The 21,027-nt window shown below is 40.9% G+C and overlaps 1 protein-coding gene and 2 long non-coding RNA genes across 3 annotated transcripts in view; 1 reads left to right on the top strand and 2 right to left on the bottom strand.

Moving 5' to 3' along the window:
- The window catches only part of BCAS4 (breast carcinoma amplified sequence 4), a 40,299-nt gene extending 19,344 nt beyond the window's left edge, over nt 1-20,955 (bottom strand). The window contains exons 1-4 of the mRNA XM_035344007.1: nt 20,846-20,955; nt 13,527-13,598; nt 8,261-8,362; nt 6,172-6,306 (exon numbers count right to left, since the gene is read on the bottom strand). Of these exons, the coding sequence (XP_035199898.1) occupies nt 6,172-6,306; nt 8,261-8,362; nt 13,527-13,598; nt 20,846-20,899 (363 nt within the window). The 5' untranslated portion in view covers nt 20,900-20,955. The remainder of the gene's footprint in view (nt 1-6,171; nt 6,307-8,260; nt 8,363-13,526; nt 13,599-20,845) is intronic.
- LOC118176781 lies at nt 1,437-18,196 on the top strand. The gene is made up of 4 exons (XR_004755516.1): nt 1,437-1,447; nt 6,666-6,672; nt 8,869-8,878; nt 18,076-18,196. It is a non-coding gene; the product is annotated as an uncharacterized LOC118176781 (long non-coding RNA).
- Nucleotides 16,941-20,259, bottom strand: LOC118176780. The gene is made up of 2 exons (XR_004755515.1): nt 20,181-20,259; nt 16,941-17,880 (listed from the first exon to the last, which is right to left on the bottom strand). It is a non-coding gene; the product is annotated as an uncharacterized LOC118176780 (long non-coding RNA).
- Nucleotides 20,956-21,027: the final 72 nt, after the last annotated feature.

Raw genomic sequence — 21,027 nt, 5'->3', positions numbered from 1 at the left:
TTTCTGCATCTCAGCTAGGGTTTGAACTGTAGCTGGTAGAGCATAAACCGAGGAAAACAGCATAACCCAAGAAACACAGAAACAGGGAAAATAGTCATCATTTGTTTAGCAGAAGAGAATATTTGTAATATATTGCAAAACACAGTTAATTTCTCTTAACACCAGAGATATAAATGGCACACCTGTAACAAAGAAACTGAGATGTGTGAAAAATGCAGAGAAGTAATTCTGCTAAGATATTGACTCAACCACACCTTTCACAACATGCTGCTCGGATGGCCTGAGGGCATTCCTGCTAGAGACACAGCGGCCAAGTTTTAGCTTTTCTTGTTTTATTGCTTTTGTTTTTTAAAGAATCTATAGCAGCACAGCACACATTTATGAATAGAAACCCCGAACCACTGGAATCGTGAGCTGTGTATTTTACATGCATTGTTTGGTAACAATGACTGCACACAGTCCTGTTTAACAATGGATATGTGAGGCACAGAGTCTCACATGGAGGACAGAAATGACAGTACAAACAGAGAATCCGATACAACCCAAGACATTCTATATTGCCCCAAGAAAACAGGCTGGTGCAGAGCTGCAATGTATAACATGCAAATGCTTAAATCAATAGTGTGAGCAGGAGCCACTGCTTGCTGCATTCCTTACAGCAGCCGCCAAAAGGAATGTGAAAAAAGGGCAGGGTGGAGAGATGTTTACCGCTTATTTCTCTGGCACCAGCTAATATCTTTTCTGTAACTAATTCATTTTAACTCTGCACATGGCACTGTTATGTAAAATGTTTCTGAAGCAAGATTTTTGCCTGCCCTTCAAGAGCAAGCTTCAAAGCCCAGTAAAACATGTACTGCAGAATATATTTAAAGCTCAACAACATGAACCAATAGAGCCACTGAAACTGACCTCTGGAGGAGGAGCTCTTTACACGCAGAGGTTGGGTTTCTATTTTCTGGCACAGATCAACCCAGCTTACAGAAAGGCAATATTTTACAAATCTTTACATATGTAGCCAGGAGCTTTTGTCAGTGAGATGCAATTATAGTTTAAAAGCAATTTCGATGACAGAGATGAGAGCACTAATGTAGGTGGCTTTCTGACAAATCAAGTTTTTCCTGTTTTTTTCATTCATTTGATCTCTACTGGGATTTTGCAACAGGAATTGGCTCAGTCTCTTTCAAAACATGAAGGGCCTAATCCCTTCCCACTGGAGAACAGGAAGTCAGAAGCCATTCTTAGCACTGATTAAAAAAGAATCTAGATTGTTATTTTAATTTCATTGCTGAACGTTAACTAGAGATTTTTTTTTTTGCTAACGTTTCAGCGTGATGGCTTGATTAAAAGCTGATTTCCTCCATGCGACACCTGTTTAGTACAAGAGACCCTTTACACCAGTCATTCTCTGTGAAGCAGCACTCACACTACAACTTCTCCCCATTGCTGTGTATGTAGCTCAGAATATGTGCTACCCAAGTCCTTATTTACACACCACTGTACTCTCTTGCTTTGGACAGTTTCTAGTGCAAAGACTTTCCACACCTGCTGTTAAGTGCATTCAAACAAAATCATTCAGTTGGGAACAGGCAGCATTTTGTATTTTGACTTGCATTCGCACACACTTGGAAACTACACACTGTTACGCATGTGCCTGCTGGCTCCTACAGCCCACACTCCCCACTTCTCCCCCCCAGCCTCCCCTGATGTTCTCAATGTCCTGATGTGAACGTCTTTATTTCTACTCCTGTGTGCTGTGTTCAAGCCCCAAGTGCCCTCACCTCCTGTTCCTTCACACCAGTAGCACTGCTCGCTTGCTGTCCAAGTAGTGTTGCAGCTTCTCTCAAGTTGTCCTGGCAGACACCAGACTCAAACTGTAAAGAAGCTCGGACTCCAAGAACTGTGCAAGCTCCCTCAGAGAAGCTGAGGAATGAGGGCTAAAGCTACGGGTAGCTGAAATCTTGACCTCTGGGCCTACTACATCCCCTCACTTGTATCTTCCTATTTTGAAGTGTTGCCTTTCTCAACACACAACCATTGCCACCTCTCTGAGGCTCCCAAAGCAGCTAGTGGATCAGTCCAAATCAGAATAGCACAGGATCAACCTCAAGCATAGCTGCAGGTAAAATAAACTGACAATACTTCATGTCCCATTACCAAGTTCCCAGTTCAATTTGCCAAAATCTAGGTGTCAGGAAAAAAATAATAAAAAAAAAATCAGCAAGCACCTTAGTCCAGACAAAACAGCAAAACCAACATGCAGATGACCAACTGCTGTTCTAGAGATTACATTAGTAGAAAATTGGGATTAAAAACAAGCCAACAAATAATCTCTTCCCAAATTCAATAAGAAATTCTGAAATTTCCTAAGAGTATCATCAATAATTGACAACAATCTCCTAACAATTAAAATTAACATGCTTTTAATATTAAACTTAAAAACTGTTATTGGAAAGAAATACAAAGAGCATTAAGTTATGGTCCAAATAAAAATACACACTCATTGCTTGGCAGCACAAACCAGAACACTAAGGACACTGTGAGTACAATGGAAAGTAAGAAAATTAAAATGGAAACACTACTTTTATAATTTTAAAAGACATTTTATATGCTTTCAATATGCCAGGCAATTGCAGATACGAAACCCACTACCACTACAGTATTAAGGGCTTATGAATAATGATGTAAAAAGATCTACTTACAATGAATTTCTGACTACCTGCTTCTTTACGCTATGCAACAAAATTCCAGAACCATTTTTCAAGTACACCCACCAAGTACTCTCTTTTTTGTATGCTTCTCAGACTTGGTTTTGATTATCAGTCAAGTCACTCTCATTATGTTTGAAAAGGATATGAAACAAAAATATCTTGGTTTTCTTATTCCTAAAGTTTCCCAGTTTGGATCACAATCACCTTTGAGGACAGTTACGAACCAATTTTTGCTGGTTTAGATTATGTAAAGAACAGCTTTACAGAATTAAAGCTCATTAATTTGATGTTTGTCCTTAGTAAGTTATGGCTTCTTCTGAGCACATGATAGCTAATTGTGAACGCCAAGGATCTTTTCCACTTGCATATTTTCTCAGAACCATGTCTGATCCACCACATATCAACCCCAGTTTTGGCTTGAAGAGGAAAGGGGCAATATTTTGTGAAATATCCCTCACGGTTGTACCATGGTTTAGAATTCATGCAACACTGCATTGGCAGCCCAGTAACTAATGGAATCACTTGGAGGAGAACATTTGCGGCATTGCCAATCAATGCCATTCGTGAACTACGCTGTTGGTTTGACAATAAAAAGTCTCTGAAAAGATCTAACTTTTACTTTTTCTTCATAGCACTGATATGAGATTTTTGGAGGTTATAATTTTACAAGCTTTTCCCTGCAACTATGCAAGGGTTAAAAATTATTCTAAAAATAAATCTCTGTCAAGAGTATTATCTAATGACACTGAAAGACATTTTCCGGTTTTAAGAAACGGCAGTTATCACAAAATGCATGAAAAAATGGAAGAGTTACTGATGCTCGGTTTTGGTCCATTGGAAAAGATACTAGTGATTTATTTTATTTTTTTTATCTCCCCATGCTAAAGTTTTCTAAAATAGATTTCCTGTCCTTTCTCTGAGATTGCTGAACCCCATTCAGCCAGGGCACAGATAAAATCTTTGGACAAAAGATTTGAATTCACAGTTTCTCCCATACAGAGTTCAATCTTTACAGGAGAAAAGCTTTTCTGCTACAGAGCTGCAAACTTCACAGGAGAAAGTTATTTCCTCTGTTCCATTCCCCCAGGAGGTGTTATATTCTTATAACCTGTCAGACTTACACAGTTATATTTGTAATTTATATTTAGTATAAGGTCATTTCTTTTCAAACTACCTTTGGATATTCCTAACACAAAGCGTGAATTCTGATTATTCAATTTTCTCCCACAGGTTTGACACCTCTCCCAGTGTTACCATGCGTTGGAATTCTATATGAAACAACTTGAATACCCAAACACAGAGTCAAAGATTAAAAAAAAGGACTACACCTTGCAATATAATGGCAAAAACACGTGAATGAGATTTTCCTTACACTTAAGTTAGCAGGCATGTTTTATCAGACGAGGAAAACACTTAGCTGAAATACTCATATGTGCACACACTCTTTCTGCTCAAAGAGGGCAACTCTCAAATTTTTATACCCAGCCTGATCAAGAAGGCTATAGAGAGAATATACACAGGTTTGGTACCATCATTTCAGACCAAGTTAAACTCACCTACAAAAACAGTCAGGACTGTCCTAATTTTTAAATGGCAAAGATGCCTAAGGGGCATCTGTAACATGTTATCCTACAGAACAGAGGAAAGAGGTTGGACAACTACAAAGAAACAGATTTGGAGAGAGTACAGAAATTTCATTAGCTGGTGGTGATCTTATTAGGTTTCAAGCAACAGCCAAACCAAAAGAAAGGAGCTGTAGAAAATTCAGACTCCATTTACATCCTTAAACAATTCAGTGCTTCCTGCATTAGAAATTAGTAATTCCTTACCACCACAGAGTATTGCCAATCAGAAGCAGAATTTACAGTGAGAACCACAGTATAAAAGTCATTAACAAGTAGCTATCCTGCATCATTCAAAGGTCCAGGATGGACCAGATGAAGGAAATGTCTAAAGAAAGGTTTAAAGGGTGAAAATACCAACTTACTTCCCAGTGTCCAAGAATTCATGGCTGAAGGACTGGTATAAGTATATTTAAAATACCAATTTTTGGATTACTTTACATGAATTTGTCTGACCACTTTTGGAATACGTAACATCCTGTGAACATAAGTGTCACTGAATATTGATACAGCATGTAAATTAAGCACCTCCCTTTTTTTTGCATGGTGAACCTCCATGCTGATAATTTCTTTGGATTACCATAGTTCTTGAGTTATGTCAGGGAGTGAATGATTATTCTCTGTTCACCTGTTCCACATACAGAATGACTTCACAACTCTCTATCCTGTCTTGTCCTCCCTCACACTAAATCTTCTGTTTAGAAATTCCTGTGATGGAACTCTTCTTATCTGTGCTCATCCTAGTTAGCTCTCTGACCATGCTTTCTAGTTGTACTATATTTGGGGAAAAAGCTGAGAGGAAGAGCACAAGATCAATACAGTAGAAAGTTACACCACTCCCTATTTATTTTTCTCTTCTGTTCACTAATACTATCATTCCAAGATGCTTGCAAGAATGAATACACAATTACACAATATTTGAGATTTTTCTTTATAAGGACAAAAAAAATATATATTATCTTTGAGCCCAACTCAAGCCAGCATCTGAGTAACTAGTCTGGCCTTCTCCGTTCTTCTTGGCATCCTGGTTATACAACATTATTTGTATAGGCAGACCAACCTTGCAAAAAAATCCAGCATTGATACTTTTCCCAGACTGGGTATCTGCTGCAGGCTTAACATGTTTGGAAAGTTTTAGGGAACAAAAATAAGCCAATTTAGATAACAAAATTAAGGAAAAGTATGTGTCGTTTAGCCCTTTTGAAAAGCTCCATTGCCTTCATGAGCTACAGCAGAAATTTTAAATTGGCAGAAAACTGCCCTCATATCAGGGACATCTTTTCCCATTGCTGTGAAAATATTACCAAATTTGGCCAAGTTACACTTTTTACTGGGGTTTTCTAAAGATTCACTAGAGTTTGACAGCTAAATTATCCAAAGACCAAATGAGCATGCACTATCTTCTTTCCATGCCTCTGCATATTCATTACACTCTTTGAGCAGTTAAGGTTTGTCCTGAACCTGTAGAAATTGAACTTCACTTCTACAATGGACGTTTACTGAGGTTGCCCTGACACCAAACAAGAATTTGAATTGGTTCAGCTGTCCCTACGTATGCACTGATACCTGCATATTATTGCCTACCTGGTTTTATGCATATCAGCATAATACTGCACCATCTCCGTGAGGGGAAAAAAAAAAGGGGGGGGGGTATAGGCACTGCTAAATAATTTCATTGAAATAATCTGTTTTTAAAAAAAAACCTTCACAGAAGCAAATCATGGGTATCTCTTTTATACCACTTAAAATTAAAAATCAAATCTCCTGGAAGGCCACGTTTGATCTAGAAAAGGTATTTAACATCTTCCCCATCCTCTGAAAACAACTTTAAAAATACTCACATTTTTAAAAGACGGGATAGTTGCACATTGAAACAATTTGCAAACAGCATTGAGAAAAGTGCCATGGCTCTTCTCTGCTTCAAGCACTTGCTCTTCTAGGAAGGAAACATGGTGAGCAACCATTTTAACAAATGCCTATGAAGAGAGCAGAAACACCTTATGAAAATTAAAAGCACCTGATCTGGATTTCAGCATTACCCTAGATAGAGATCAGAAGTCAAAGAAAAAACTTTAACGAGATATCAGAATGCACTATTGCTAATATAAATATCAAGTGGCACATACTCAGAAGTAGACTACAGATATTTACAGGCATCAGAAGAACCACTGTTAATGACCTAAGGCTATTTTTTTTTTTCTTTTTCTAAGGGCTTTGCTCCCTCTTCAGCACATAAATTCAGTCCTTCCCTAGTGTCTAAAGCACTGACAACATTTCAGCAGTGAGGTGAAAAGCTCCTCTGAACCCACATAGGCATTGCAACTTCTGGTGGGAGTGAGAAAGTGGCCACAGTGGTAGGAGGGAAGAGAGAGCAGAGGAAAAGATAATAGCAGGTGCCTTTAGCTAAAAAAAGGTCAGGAATGACTGACCTAAAGCATACATCAGTTCAGTTTCAGCTTAAAATTGAGCCATAAGGGAAAGCCAACTAGAAAAAGAAAAAAGAAAAAAAAAAAAAAAGTATTTGTTAAAATGCAAAACTATAAATAATTTTGATACCCACAATTATGATTAAGCCTTGGGTTTTTTTGAGAGAGAGGTTGAGCACTGCCCATTTTAGGGATAAGATATGGTTGAGCAGGTAAATTCATTTCTCCAAACATACCAGTGGCAACATCAAAGTTAAAACCCAGCAGAATTTCTTGCTATTTAGCCATTACACAACAGTTCCTCCCTTTTCTACTCTTGGGGGTACAAGTTATTTTCTCCCTTGAAAATCCCAATGGATGCTAAGCTTTAAATTTAAAAGTTCTAATTAAGACATTAACTACTGCTCAAATTGCCAGTTTAATCTTGTGTTCTCAGATTACTGTCATTACAGCTGGTAATGTCAGGGAGAAAAACTGATTTCTAATCAATGAAGGTATTAGCCTCGTCTGATAACATAGAAAATCTATCAACAAGCGTTTGCTGCATTTTTCAAGGACAACCTGTAGCCTATCATGAAGACTGGGGCTGTCTTCATATTCCAAATTATTATCTTCCTATAGCTGTATTAAGGGAACTGGGTGAGGGGCAGGAAGGGTGTTTTTCCCCTCGCTGTATTGGGCGGGGGGGGATTGATAAATCTGTTACCAAATATAGGTGTAAAAAGGCAAACTACAAAAAAAAAAAAAATGCATTTAACAAAATTTGCTTAAAGCAAAGTCAATTGCCCTGTCCCTCCCACAGCTGTATATCTCATCAGAGAATATTACTACTTTGTACAGGGGTAGAGCTTGAAGCTAAAGAACTACCTAGCTGGAATTAATGCCACATTCAGTTTATTTCACTTCTAAGTCAGTTAAAAGTGATTTTAAGCATTACACAATTTATCTCGTCATGTTTTAATTATATTCTTCCTAGAGGCAAACTCGCCCTCAGTTGACACAAATTTTAACATGCTGCTTACTAAATATGGTGAGGGCATCTTAGTGAGTCATACCGGCTTCCCTCATTCAGGATACAATAAACACCAAAATACACGGCCGAAGATGGGGGCTCAGAGATCTCCCCGCAACTACATAAGGCTATCACAAACAGCTTGAGTGTATGTTCAGCACTGGATGCAAGACTTTAGTTTTTTTTTAATTTATAAGTGGTTTCACAGACACTCCTTTGAGTCACAAAACAAATTAACATGATTAGCATTATTAACATCAAATACTTTTAATCCAGCATTAGGAATTGGAGAATCCACAGCAATAAATTACTCTGTGATGTTCCAAAACCATAAAAAATTGCATGTGCTGAACCACAGGTAAGAATCACATTGATTTAAAAACAAACAGCAGGGAACCCTAAACATCTGAGTGCTTCATGCAAATACCTAGACAGTTAACCTATAAAACACACAAAAAGAAGGATGTAAACTTTCCAATACAATTAACAAACCTCCAATTTATCAATTTTGGCATAGACGTGGTTCATTTCCATCACCTTGTCTTTAATGAGCGGAATGGTCTCTTCCAGGATCTCTGATGTATCGCTTCTAATCTGTATTGAAGAAAAAAAAAAAATCACATGCACATGAGAATGAGTCTTTAGGATAAACTCTTTCCTATTTTTTTTCATGTTAATATTTCAAAGCACTTCTACTCAGAAACAATATCATAGGGGCCCTTCTGTAAATATGGGGTTAAGCAGAGATCGGAAAAAAAACATTTTCTCAAGTAATCAATGAGACAACAAAACAACCAATAGCAGCTGACAGGGCTCTGACCTCAAAACCAGCCTTCCTCTTCTCCCCAGTTTTCCACGTTACTCCTCCCAAGACACTTCTCACTTTCTATTATGAAATGCTGCAGACGTGAGGGGTAATGATGGATTTAAAATGAAAATCAATAGTTTTTGAAAAGGACTTGAGTTAGCCTGTGGCAAATTATCCTCATTCGGGGTAGCAGGAGGTCACTCTTTGCTGTCAACTGGTGCTAAAAGACCATTTTCACCTAAACAGTACAATTCAATTTGCAATGCAGTCTGACACTAACTCCAAAGCAGAGAAAAGGCTTGGTCAGATCTTTGATTACTTGTAGCATCTAGTCTCCAACGGTGGCTCAGGACAGCAGGAATCTTCATGCAAAGTTCTAGCATAAGCATCTCAGAGAAAGTTTCTGCTCCCCAGCACCTGTCAGTTTCTGCAATTCTAAGTGCCCTAATGCAGGAATTCTGTTTGGTTGTTAATACAACTAAGGTTGGTTTTGATCTCGATATGACAGCCTGAATTTTATCTGAAATTCTGTTAATTTTTGTGTTAGCAAGAATTACCTGATTCCCTACATAAACGACTGCAAGTGTTTTGTTAGGTGGCCGTAAGATACACCTCCAGAGGGCTACAGCTAATAGAATAAATAAAAATATGGCTAGGACAAGAGCTGGGCTATGCTTTATAAACCTTACTAAGTACTTAGAAGTTTTATTGATGATACGACTCACTTTTTTTTTTCTTTTTTAAAGAAGTAGTGTTTTTAAAGGCTTAGAATGGATGAAGCTACATACGTATAAAATGACTCCTAGTAAGATTTTATAGCATTTTTATTACCAGCATGAGTAAATGCAGATCTAGTGCTTAATAGTGCTATAAACATTCTGTGATACGAGCTCAAACAGACATATCAAAATAGTAATAGCTTCCTACTGTAAACAAACAAACCAACAGTGTCTCCTGTGTTACTCATCGTAGCACTACATCCACCCGGCGGTGAAGCAACCGTACACACAGCCACACGCTGTTATCTTTACGGTACGTACTTCATATCCAACAGAAAACAAGCACAGACAGTCAGGCCAGATCCCTGTAAATTGAGTCAGACTTACATAAAACACAAAAAGAATAGAAAATGAAGGAGTTAAAGCAGATAAATTCCAGAGTTGTCTTACTGAATTTTGGGGGGTTGATAGTAGGTGGGGGCACACCAACCCCAAGCCTTTATAATAAAGCAGAAGTGAAAAACAAATTGGTGGTCTAAGGTGAGGTTCACACTCAGGTAAATTACATCAGATTAAAATTTGAGCCTGTAATTCCCAAAGATTGGTACCAAACTAACAAACTTGTTCACTAATGTTCCTCTCAGAACTACAGCAAAGCCACTCTTAGAGCTAAATGCTAGAGAGCTGCTGTAAATATAACCACAGTTTGGGATATAGCCAGAAAAAGAGAGATGTTGTACAGACCCAGTACAAAAACTATCAACATAACAAGGTCATAGCAGACACGGAACAAATCTAAACCATATTTATTTGAGGGTTAAAGCAAACAACCAATACAAGATAGAGGAGAGTTGCTTTTCCAGCAAGCAGCCTGTGATGGAAGGGAATGACATGCGAGTATGATTCAAGAAGAGTCATTCTGCAGCAGTCTGCAGAACCACAGCGACAGAGGAGTTCAAGAGGAGCCAGCACACGACAGAGGGAAATGATTCTCTTGGTACAGCAACCTCTCACAAGCCAGGGGAAGCAGGACTGGTCTAAAATCCCACGTTATGAAACAAGATTTATTTCCCCTTGTGCAATTATTTTACTTCATTTACTGAAGACTTAGCTGAGTGCTCAGCACAAGCACTAGAACGCAGCAGTCCTTAGGGAAATATATATATATATATATAAATAAATAATCTTCTCCTCTGACTAGGTTTTACTATGCTCATTTGAGTGAGTGAAGGGAATGGAGGTTTGACCAAACTTTGTCTTCTAGTAGTTCAAGTCAGCAAGACAAAGCCCAAGGAGGCAGCAAACCAACAGCACAAAAGTCACTTAGCAGACAGCACAACCAGAGAATGAACGATGAATTAGGACACACACAAGGAACAGCACATGGCATGTAGGGCAGTGAGACCCAATTCCTGCCTACACTGCAGTTCAAGCTGCACCAGTTAAACAAGCACACATCCTTGGTATTTTGTCAAAAAAGAAAAAAAAAAAAAAAAAGTAGCTGGAGCCACAAGTAAAAGATAGTGTGCAAATTCATGTTGTCACAGGGGTTTCTTTGAAAGGCTCTCTATTTTCTTCATATGTTAACACAAAGTAACATCAAAGAACCACCAGCAAAAGTAGCAGTGGTAAACTGAACAGCTCAGTGGTGAGAAAAGGGAAACCTGAGGTTGGCATGTTCCTAAGAAGTTAGCAAACCCTAGCCACAGCAAACCAAACATAACCTCTTGCCCTTTTTTCCCCAGTGATGAAACCAGGATTCACACCTAGGGCCTCAGGAAGGAGGTTCCCAAACTTTAAGTCCCTGAGACAAAGATAAGCAGTTAGCAGCTGGTCTGTGGAACCACAGCAAAGCAAGATTTACATTCACATAATTTCCCTGGGGTGAGTTCTGCAAGAAGATTAAATGGTTTGAGAACCACTAACCTGTGGTTTTATAAACTCGTGGGTACACTGGAGAATCAACATACGTATTTTTTAAAAAAGCAGAGTATCAAATATAGAGATTTTATATACATCTCCTACATCCTCTTCAAGGAGCCGAAGCCAAAGAAATGGAAGTAGTGAATTTGTACCTAAATCAGGTGTGCATCTTACACTTAAGGAGCTGTGAAGCCACTTAAAAGACACTGATTAAACTTTGTTGAAGTCCATGCCCTAAGGAAGGCAAAATGTTAAATACCTGGCACTAACATGCTTCTGGCACCATCTTTTCATGTCAAGATGCTCCTTCCATGACACATGTGAAGTATAGTGGACTGCATTTACAGTGTCACTGTAACTTACCTACTGTGCAGGTGTCCATTTTAAGTGCTGTGCCTAGCTGGGCATAACAGTGTGACTCTGGAAGTAGCACGTTGTCCTCCTAGAACTGAAGATCCAGTTTTTCCCCATTCTAATATTCAAACGTATGCATCAAGAGTACTTTTAAGTGAAAAGCAGCAGCACACTCAAGGGAGTAAAGCCAAATCACTTAACGTGAATACTTTACTGAATGCCCAAGTGAAATAAGCAAGATTCCCCTTGTCTTTTGTTGGCATAGACAAAAGACCAAATTATTGCTGCACACAGCAGTTGGAATCAATTCAAACACTACATTATATTTATCTGATTCCCAGATACCACTTGATGTGCCGCTGAAAGGAACCTGACATTAGAGGTACTGGATTGAAAGGAACAAAATCAGCACACTAGCTCCGGTGCTTTGATGTTCCCAGATAAGGTCACTAATCTGCATACTAGATAATTATTCACAGCCTGTAGGTCGTGGAAAAAATATTTTAATGGGCAAAGCAAAGATAGTGTACTGAAACTAGGTTAGTGTTTTCTGTGGAAAAGGTTGGCAAGAGAAGAAGTCTCATAGGAGGTTTAAAAGCTTGCTGGATCCATGTGAACAAGCTAACCTTCTCCCATATATTGGAGCCAACAATGTAAGGTGCCTGATTGATGAGAAAAAGCGTAAGGTATATGTAAGTCTTAGCCTAAGCTCCCACATGAAAAAAACAAGTGAATGAACTTAGTAGTAAATCAGACAGAACACAATCATCAGTGAAGAGCTATTGATTCAAACCTCTTGCTTTGAACAGCTGATGTTACATCACTGAAGCAGTCATCACCTTGCAGGAATGAAGTCAAAGGATTTGGGGCCTATTTCTCGCCTTCTACATTTTGCAGAGACTAAATGTGCCACACTAGAGAATCTAAAGCTGACAAATATAAGCCACGATGTATCAAAAAATAGACTGCATGCTCTGAGGTTCACATGCTCCTTTATAGCTATTTTTGTAAAAGCTGAATGGAAAAAGAAGTGCTTTAAACAGACACTAACGCTGAACCATTCTTTCAAGGCAGCTATTTCTCCTTTTAAGTCCCCTACTAATCATGTGAGACTGATGAGCTAAGCATTTGTTTCTTTCCACACTATGTCACTTCCTTCTGGAAGCAATGATGCCTCCTTTCCCTAAGCAAAAAATGCCATACACCCAGTAGAGATGTTGGCTGGTCACTTCTTGCTATTTGAGATGCATTCAATACTTTATTGCAATTAGCGATTGTTGCAGTTGATGATGACATACGTATACATAAGATGCTTGAAGACAGAGAAGAAAAACATTGTGCTGAGTGACAACACAAGGAGAGATGGCCTGCATATCAGTGAATTTTGGAGAGAGCCCCTCTAGGTAAACTTGGTCCATGCTAGTTAAACCAGCATTCTATGAAGTACTCATGAAGGATTAAAATGCAGTGCCAGTTCTTCCACCTAACTTTATATTTTTTAGCTTAAGGAAGAGAAAGGAAAGTTGACTGCAAAAACTACATCCATTCTTTGCATGTCAACACCAAAACCCAAGCTGCCTTCAGACAGCATCACCTTGTGCAGAAAGCCTGAGGGAAGCTAAATAGCAACGCACACCTCGTGCTCTGAAGAGCTGATCACAAGCAGCGAGGCCCTGCCGATGGCTACAATCGGTGTGCTGCAGACGTCGCCTCTGCCATCAGCCCCAGCCCCAGCCGTAATGCGGTGGGGAGGGGCGGGGCGTAACGGGGGGGCGTGGCTGGACAAGGAGGGTGGGCGTGGCCTTGTGCGAGAGGGGCGTGGCCTGGCGGCCGTGCTTGCCGCAGCGCCACCTGGTGGGCGACAAGATGGCGGCGACGCTGTCAAGATGGCGGCCCCGCGGGGCGGGCGCCGACATGGCATCCGGGGCGCGCCGCACCGCGACACGACACCTACCGCCTCCGTCAGCCCGCAGAAGGCCTCCAGCTGGCCCAGCAGCTCCTCCACGGCCTCCTCCAGCGCTGCCACCTGCGGGGAGAAGAACACAGACGGCCCCGCTGGCGTCAGAAGGGGGATTCCTGCCAGGGGCCGGCCGCCGGCGGGCTGCCCCGGGGAGTTGCAGCGGGACTCCTCCACGGGCGTCCCCTGCCCCTTTGGAGGTGGAAGGGTTTATTCTAAAGCTCACGCTGGGCGTGAATAACAAAAAGTGATTTATAAAGTCGATGTGAAGTTGCGGTTCGACCCCCCAGGCCGCAGCCCATGACCAGATACCGTCAAACAAAACGCTGAGGCCAGCCTGCGGCAGGCACAGGGCACGGGACCGAACCAAGCTGCGCAGGTTCTGCCTAAAGCCAAGGGCCCGAGCACAGCCACAGCTGTGGAGGACAAAAGCCAACAGACTCTTTCTTTTAGCTAAAAGAGAACGAGCCTATTCTGAGCATACTTAAAAAAAAAAAAGATACTTTCAGAGCCCATGCAAGACGAAATGGAAATCTGGAAAATGAAGACCACTCCAAATCCTTTACTTGCACTGTAATTTAAATCATTTCCAAATACTGAATCTATTGTCTTAGTAACATCTCATATTCTACAAAATGAAAATAACCTGAGGAAAACTTGATTCAAAACAAAAAGAACATGGAAATTATCCCATTTGTTGGAGCTGGTTTGCTTATGTGGTCATGGTAAAAGTAGAACAGCAAGGGTTGCCTCAGCAGACCTCTTTATCATTTCTCTTCTGGGTTGTAATGAATTATCTAGACGCTAAATAAAGTTTATTACCCCTTCATCTGGTAATAAAACTAGGAAACATGAGCGGCCTCTCAGATTCAAACTGCAGTTATCAATCTAACAGTCAAGTGAACTCCCAAGACTTTCTCTTGCCACACCTAGAAGTGCCCAAGGACCTGCTAAAATAGGTGAGAGCTGCCTTGAATGAAGCAATAGGAGAAATGGAGTTGCTGTTGTGTAAAGGCATCAGATAGGAGAAGGGTGCTGCAAAAAGAATAAGACAAATGCACTGTGTCAGCAGTGGGTAGAATGGAAAACACCTGACTTCCAAATGTATTTTAGTGTTACAGCAACTTGAACTCGGTTCAGATGGAAGCAAATGGTAAGACTGATGTATATGTAAGATCACGCGAAAGGCTGCGCGCTGCGTAGACTGAAGGCAGTCACTGCCACGCAACTTCTCTTTTACCTCATAAAACCTATTCCACATAAATGGAGGAATCATTCTCTACAGAGCCTAAGTCGTCTTTCCAGCATGAAAGGGGGGCTCTTATGTGTCTGGAGACTTAGTTGCAGCCAACTTTTGCAGCAGAAAAAGTTTGAGGGTACAGTTTCAGGTGTGAAGGTATCCCAGGAGGAAGCTTCCGCACTAAGACGGTGATAAGGAAGGCAAAAGTGTCTGCAAATCACGCAAACTGGGGCAGGGTTCAACTCCTAAGATCCTTGTGCCTCCAGGAAGGGAGAGCCATGCAGTGTTCAGAGCCTCAGTAAACAAATGAGATTCCTGATACATTAACTGTGCTCAAATGGGTTTAGCAATAGCCAATTTAATGTCATAAATTCCTGCTTATCTGTGGAATGCCAGTTCATATTTCAGAAGATAAACATGCAGATACATAGAGAACTTGCAGAATTGAAACAGAATTGAACTGTGCTGAAAATTTTGAAGTAATTCATGCGAAAGATGTGAAAATGTGAAACACTCATCTTCAATGTATATCAAATATTTCTGCCATCATTCTAGGTTCTCTCTACAAAAAGATATTTCCTCATTACCAACTTGACAATACACGGATGATGTTAGCATACAGTGACAGTGGGATAGGCTAGAGGCAGGGAGGTACAGCTCCAGGGTAGCTTTCTTGGTTAGAAGAAGAGAAGATAGCTTGGTTGAAATGCAGGGGCAGTCAGATCTATGAACACTGGAGTCGCATTCAAGAAAGTGATTCAGAAACTAAAAGGACAAATTATGATGTCACAAAGAGGAGAGAAAGGTGACAGAAAAGCCTTAAGTACATGGAAAAAACTGCCTGTTTTCATGAGGGCAAACACAGATGAGTATATAAAGGACACGCTGTAGGCTGAGGATATTTGCTTATTGAGCAGAATGCAGATAGAAGCTCTGGCCATGGTCCGAGTAGCAGGAACGTGACCCAACTTGGCCCAAAAGCTGTGCAACTACCTTAGACCAGCACTGAGTTAAACTTGCATGTATCATCTTGGAGAAACTGTTAGAAGCTGTTCCCTGTCAGCTTAGTGCCCACACCTGGTGGCCTGCTGAGGTTATTTCCTGAGCTGCCTGTGTCACATGAACTCTTTGCAAAGTCACCATGGTGGTGTAAGCTATCAAATTACATTCACAATGTAACATCACTTATACAAGATTTAAAACCTATGCACAAAAATTTCCCAGCCCCGTTTTAAGGATTTTTCTGTTCAGATGTGTACACCAGACACATTACACTCCACAGAAGAGATCCACGGATGCTGTAAATCAATGCATAGATTTCAGTAGTCCTAACATGAGTTTACATCCCCTAACAATCTGTTCCATGTCTATCTGAAGTAAAGATTTCTGTGTAGAAAAGCTGTTTTCCTTCTGCTGCTCCTTTGCATGCTTAAATAAAGGACCAGAATTTCTGCATCTAATTTCTCCTCAAAAAGAAAGAGCACTCTTTCACCCCTCTACACACAGGCTAGCTCTGGAAAGATCACTGTTAGACAACAGAAAAATGCATTCTTTTCAAATAAGAGAGTTCTCACTGACTTTATGTTGCTGAAAGACACAGTTTGTGGAAGAAAATTAGAAGCTCTGAGTCTGAAAGTCCGATTTCTTGAACTCTTCATAAGGCAGAGAAACAAATGGGTAGCTTTTTTGTTAAGTGTATTTTACAGCAGAGCAATCGCAGGGGGTGGTGCATGTATCAGATGGCCTACAGAACAATTCTATCAAACTCAGACGTTTCTTAGCAAGCCCGTGCAGTCAGCTTCACAGGCCTGAAGCCACTCACACAGCCACACGTTCAGGGCTAGCACAGTTGGCTTAAAGAGATAGTCCAGAGCTGATACCAGACTTACAGCTTTGAAAAGGCTGTCCAATAACAACTATCGTGAATTGCATAACTGCAAAGCAAGTGGAAATTCCACTAATTTAATAGTGGATGCATTAAAGAAACATCCGCATGGAGAAGTTGCATTAGCTGTACAGGCTGCTGTCCTGCTCTGACTAAGCGTGCAGACCTGCTTCAGGTCAGGTAGGTACCTTGCTGACGTTACTAGCTAAATACATTGCTGCTGAATACCCACCATGAGCACCTCGCATTTGTAATGTTCATGAAGATTCAAACAGTGGAATAGCACGTGTTTAAGGGCAGAAGCAAAGTTTATTGACACCACCAAGAATAAGATTAAGCCAATTCCAAACAGATTCACAGTCCTTAATCTTTTCTCTAAGAAGTGCTACACAGCCTGAAACATAAGACAACAATAATACAAAACAATAGAAAATAGATGCAAATAAACCTTAACACTATTACTTCAAGGCATGCTACTACAAAAGCACAGTAGGCAAGAAAAAAAGCCAAAATTATATGTCTAAAAAAAACTTGGCCACAAATAATTAGCAGTTTCTTATCAATTGCAAGAGAGGAAAACAACATTCTTAGGGGCTCAGAACGTTTACAACACCTTCAGAGATGGTTAAGCAGGACCTGCTGCAAATCACAGTGTAAGGAACACATTTACAATTGTCTTTAATTAGGTACTTACTAAGCAGACCACAGGAGCTCCTTGCAGGTGATTCTAGGAATTATTGTGTATTGATCACTAAGATCTGAAATAAAGCCCATTAAATACATTTCAAAGTTATGATGAAAACATGGGGTGACAAGTCCTCCTTAGTTAAGACAGTAATTTCACAATCATGTTAAAATTATATAAGCTGACACTGACGATAAAAATAGTCTATCCTCTTCCATCACTCACTTATGCCCCTAAAGTCAACACTTTCCATGCGAGAGGAGAAACATTCTCAGCAGGATGATTCAGAAAGCTATTCTGGGTTGAAAATTAACCATTAATTCCTTTGCCAAATCACATTAGCTCAGATCAGTTCTTCAACTCAATTCATAACAGAACCACACTAAGGCTAGTACTGACAAAGAAAACAGGTAGTGAGGGGAGCAGTGACGTTTGATCTTTCAACAGCAGTGTTAACGTATCCCAAAACCTTAGCCAAAGGCACAACAGCACCACTTCCAGATGGCATTTTAACGTTCCCTTCTATCCACTGTTGATTCTCCTGTTTATTCATGGAAAGAAAACAAAACAAAACAATTAAAACCATGACTTCTTTGTGTAACTTGGAGGGGAAAAATATGCAAGTCTAGCTTTGAGGTTAGCTTTCTTTTCAGACTTTTTTTATGTAGCATATACTGTACCCATAGCAAAATCCACTCCTCACCACTTCCCTTTACATGCCTTTGTTCCTTAACAGCAATCTCTTCCCTCTCTATTCCAAGCCCTAGATAAGATAAGCTTATGCAACTCCCCCCACCGCTACTTTCACTTCGCCTCCACCTGAGTATTATGCTCCCATGCAACCTTGAAACTATTTGCTTTGCCCCAGGATACATGTATTTTTTTTTTTTATTTCAAGATTGTTCCTTTATACAAACATTTGGGTCAGGTATTGTATACCATCAATCCTTCATGCCCGTGATACATGTATATAACATTGTAACTTATTATAGTACATTTTTAAAAATCAGCATTAAATCTCTTCTACAAAGTTTTCCAAAAAAGCCTTCCACTTTCAGTCAAAACGTTAAGCTGCCTTTGTCAGAACTTGAAGTGCTCTCCTAGCATGTCATTAAGATGAAAAGGTAGGCACAGAAAACTAAAAATAGCCAAGCCAGAGAATCACACTGCTCTTTATAGCATCACAAACTCAACCAGGAATGTACATTTCATTATTGCTGAAAATTATCAGGTTCTTCAGTACGATGTCCTCCTATGCCAGCTTCAGAATACTGAAAAACAATCAATGCGTAAGAGGAAAACAAGAAGAGCAGAATGGCAAGTGCATTTCAGGAATAATACCAGAAGTCTTTAACAACAATTTGCAGGATATCTTCATATCAGGCAGGATAATATGCCATGCAGCAGAGTCTTGAAAGCCTTCATTTAGCAAAATCTTCCACTGGACTCCACAAATACCTTATTTTGAATTTCATCATTATTAGAGTTTTATTTGCTACAATTGTTACACAAAATTAAATCATAATGAAAACTAGGAATTATATGCTAGAGGTAATTGCTATTGCTAATTACAAAATAATAATAATAAAAAGCTAAACTACGGCAACTCTCTCTGTGAAAATGAACCAACAGCCTTCATTGTGATTTCAGCAATACTGTTTGTGATACACAACAAAGCTGAGCTAGCAAGACAAGGCCCACAGGAAGAGACACTTAAGAACATGCCACGAAAGCTACGATTAATCCCTGCGTAGGAAAATACCTTAATTATACCATTGCTCTGAACAAACTACCAATATGTGCAAGGATCAAGAAAGATTGGCATTTAAAGGCGTGCTTAATAGCAGCAGAAGATGCCTGAAGGAAACAGAATGACTTGCAAGTAGCAAAGAGCAGAAGTAGTTTCTGTATTTCCTGAACAAACTAACAGGCTTGGCACTCAGTTACACAAACACACTATCTGCCATACAACTCTATACCCAAAGCTTGTTTTTATTAATTGGCAGGTCTTCTTTATTTAACACCAGCTTGAGTGGTACTTGGAAAAAAACAACAGAATCCAAACAGCTGACACAAACTAATACTTCAATGAAACTTCTTCCCTACTAAGCAGTTCACTCTGCAATGTCATCTTAACCAAGCTGGGAAAATCGCTTTTGTAATTGTTAATAACATTAGCAGTACTTGTTTCCAGCCTACTGTAGATGCCTGGACGACTACTGAAGTAGATCTGAATCCAGACGTAAGACAAAAGCTGTCAGTGGTTTAACCACATGAAAATTATGTGGATATCATAGACTAGGCATTATATCACCTCCCTGAAAATACCAAACATAAAAAACGATTCAAAAATTGGTATGTAACTGGTGATTTATTGCAAAGAACATACAGCCACATTTGGAAAGGTGAAATTGATGGAGTGACAACGTAAAGGCAGAGAAATACAGAAAATACTCAGCATAGTGAAGCTGAGGAAAAAAAAATCCCATTTTTTTTTTTTTTTTCCTGGAGACAAATACAAAACACACCAACACTTTACTGCCAAAGTGAAGGAAAGAGAGAAAAAAGCTGTTTTAAAGACAGTAATTTTGGTGTCTTTTCTCTTCACATGAGAAAATCGTAAACTAATGTGCCCGAAGAGATTGTTAGTCACCTCACAGCATCTCCAGACTCACATGAGATAGGAGCTACCTGCAGGTCAGAAAGGGAGATACTTGCAAATGCTCCCGATTTTCTGTTTTCATGGATTTCCTCTCTTTTCTAGGTGAACTTGGCCTACCAAGTGCAACTTCAGAACCTCTCCCTTTGCATCCAGGGATCTGAAATGCTCCCTGCCCTTACCAGCACGGTGACGGTGCTGTGAGTGATCACCACTGTCACCATCCCCTTGGAGCTACGCAGCTAGACTGTGTCCTAGAAGTGACTACACGCAACTAAGCTCCTCAAGCTAAGCATCCTTCCACTTCATCACAGCAGCACTCTGATCCTGACCTTAGTCGCCAGAGGACTCGGTTTCCACAAAAACAAATGACAGAGCAGCAGCCACATCCATCTGCATTCAAAAACAAACAAATAAAAAGCATGAAATCACTTATTCTGCTCTTCAGGAGCCCAGCTGCTGCTCAACTTGCCCCAGCACCGCATCCCTGACACAGGAGACCCCTAATGACCAGGCCCTCCCTTAGCAAACACTCCCTGTCTCAAAAATAAAAACCAAACCACACCGAAACCCTCCAAAGCCCCCAACCAAAAGCAGGAAGGCGCCGGAGCAGCAGCAGCGAGCCGGCAGCCCCTCCGATGGGGGTTCGTTGCCCATCCCCGCAGCCCGGAGGCGCCGCGGGAGCTCCCTCAGGGGGCAGCCGGGACCGGGCGAGGGGAGGTCGCCGAGCCGTGCCCGTGGGGAGCCCCGTGCCGAGCCGCCCCGCTCCCCCCTCACCTCAGCCCGGCACCGGGAGCCCCCCGACCACCACCACCACCACCACCAGCCCTCTCCTCCCCCTTCCTACCTCGCTCTCCTCGGCCCCCTCCCTGGGCTCCGGCGGTGCCCCCGGCCGCAGCATCGCCTCGCCGGGCCCCGGCCGAGCTGCCGGCGGCCCCCGCTCCGCCCCCGGCCGCCGCTCCGCCTCACGGCCCCCGGCGGGGCCTGCCCGCCGCCTCGCCTCCCCTCAGCGGGCCGCGCGCGCCACCC

The sequence above is a fragment of the Oxyura jamaicensis genome, chromosome 20 (genome assembly GCF_011077185.1).
Source record: "Oxyura jamaicensis isolate SHBP4307 breed ruddy duck chromosome 20, BPBGC_Ojam_1.0, whole genome shotgun sequence".
NCBI classification, from domain to species: Eukaryota; Metazoa; Chordata; class Aves; order Anseriformes; family Anatidae; genus Oxyura; species Oxyura jamaicensis.
The sequence above is the reverse complement of the archived record's forward strand: the minus strand, read 5'-3'. Positions and strand labels throughout refer to the sequence as shown.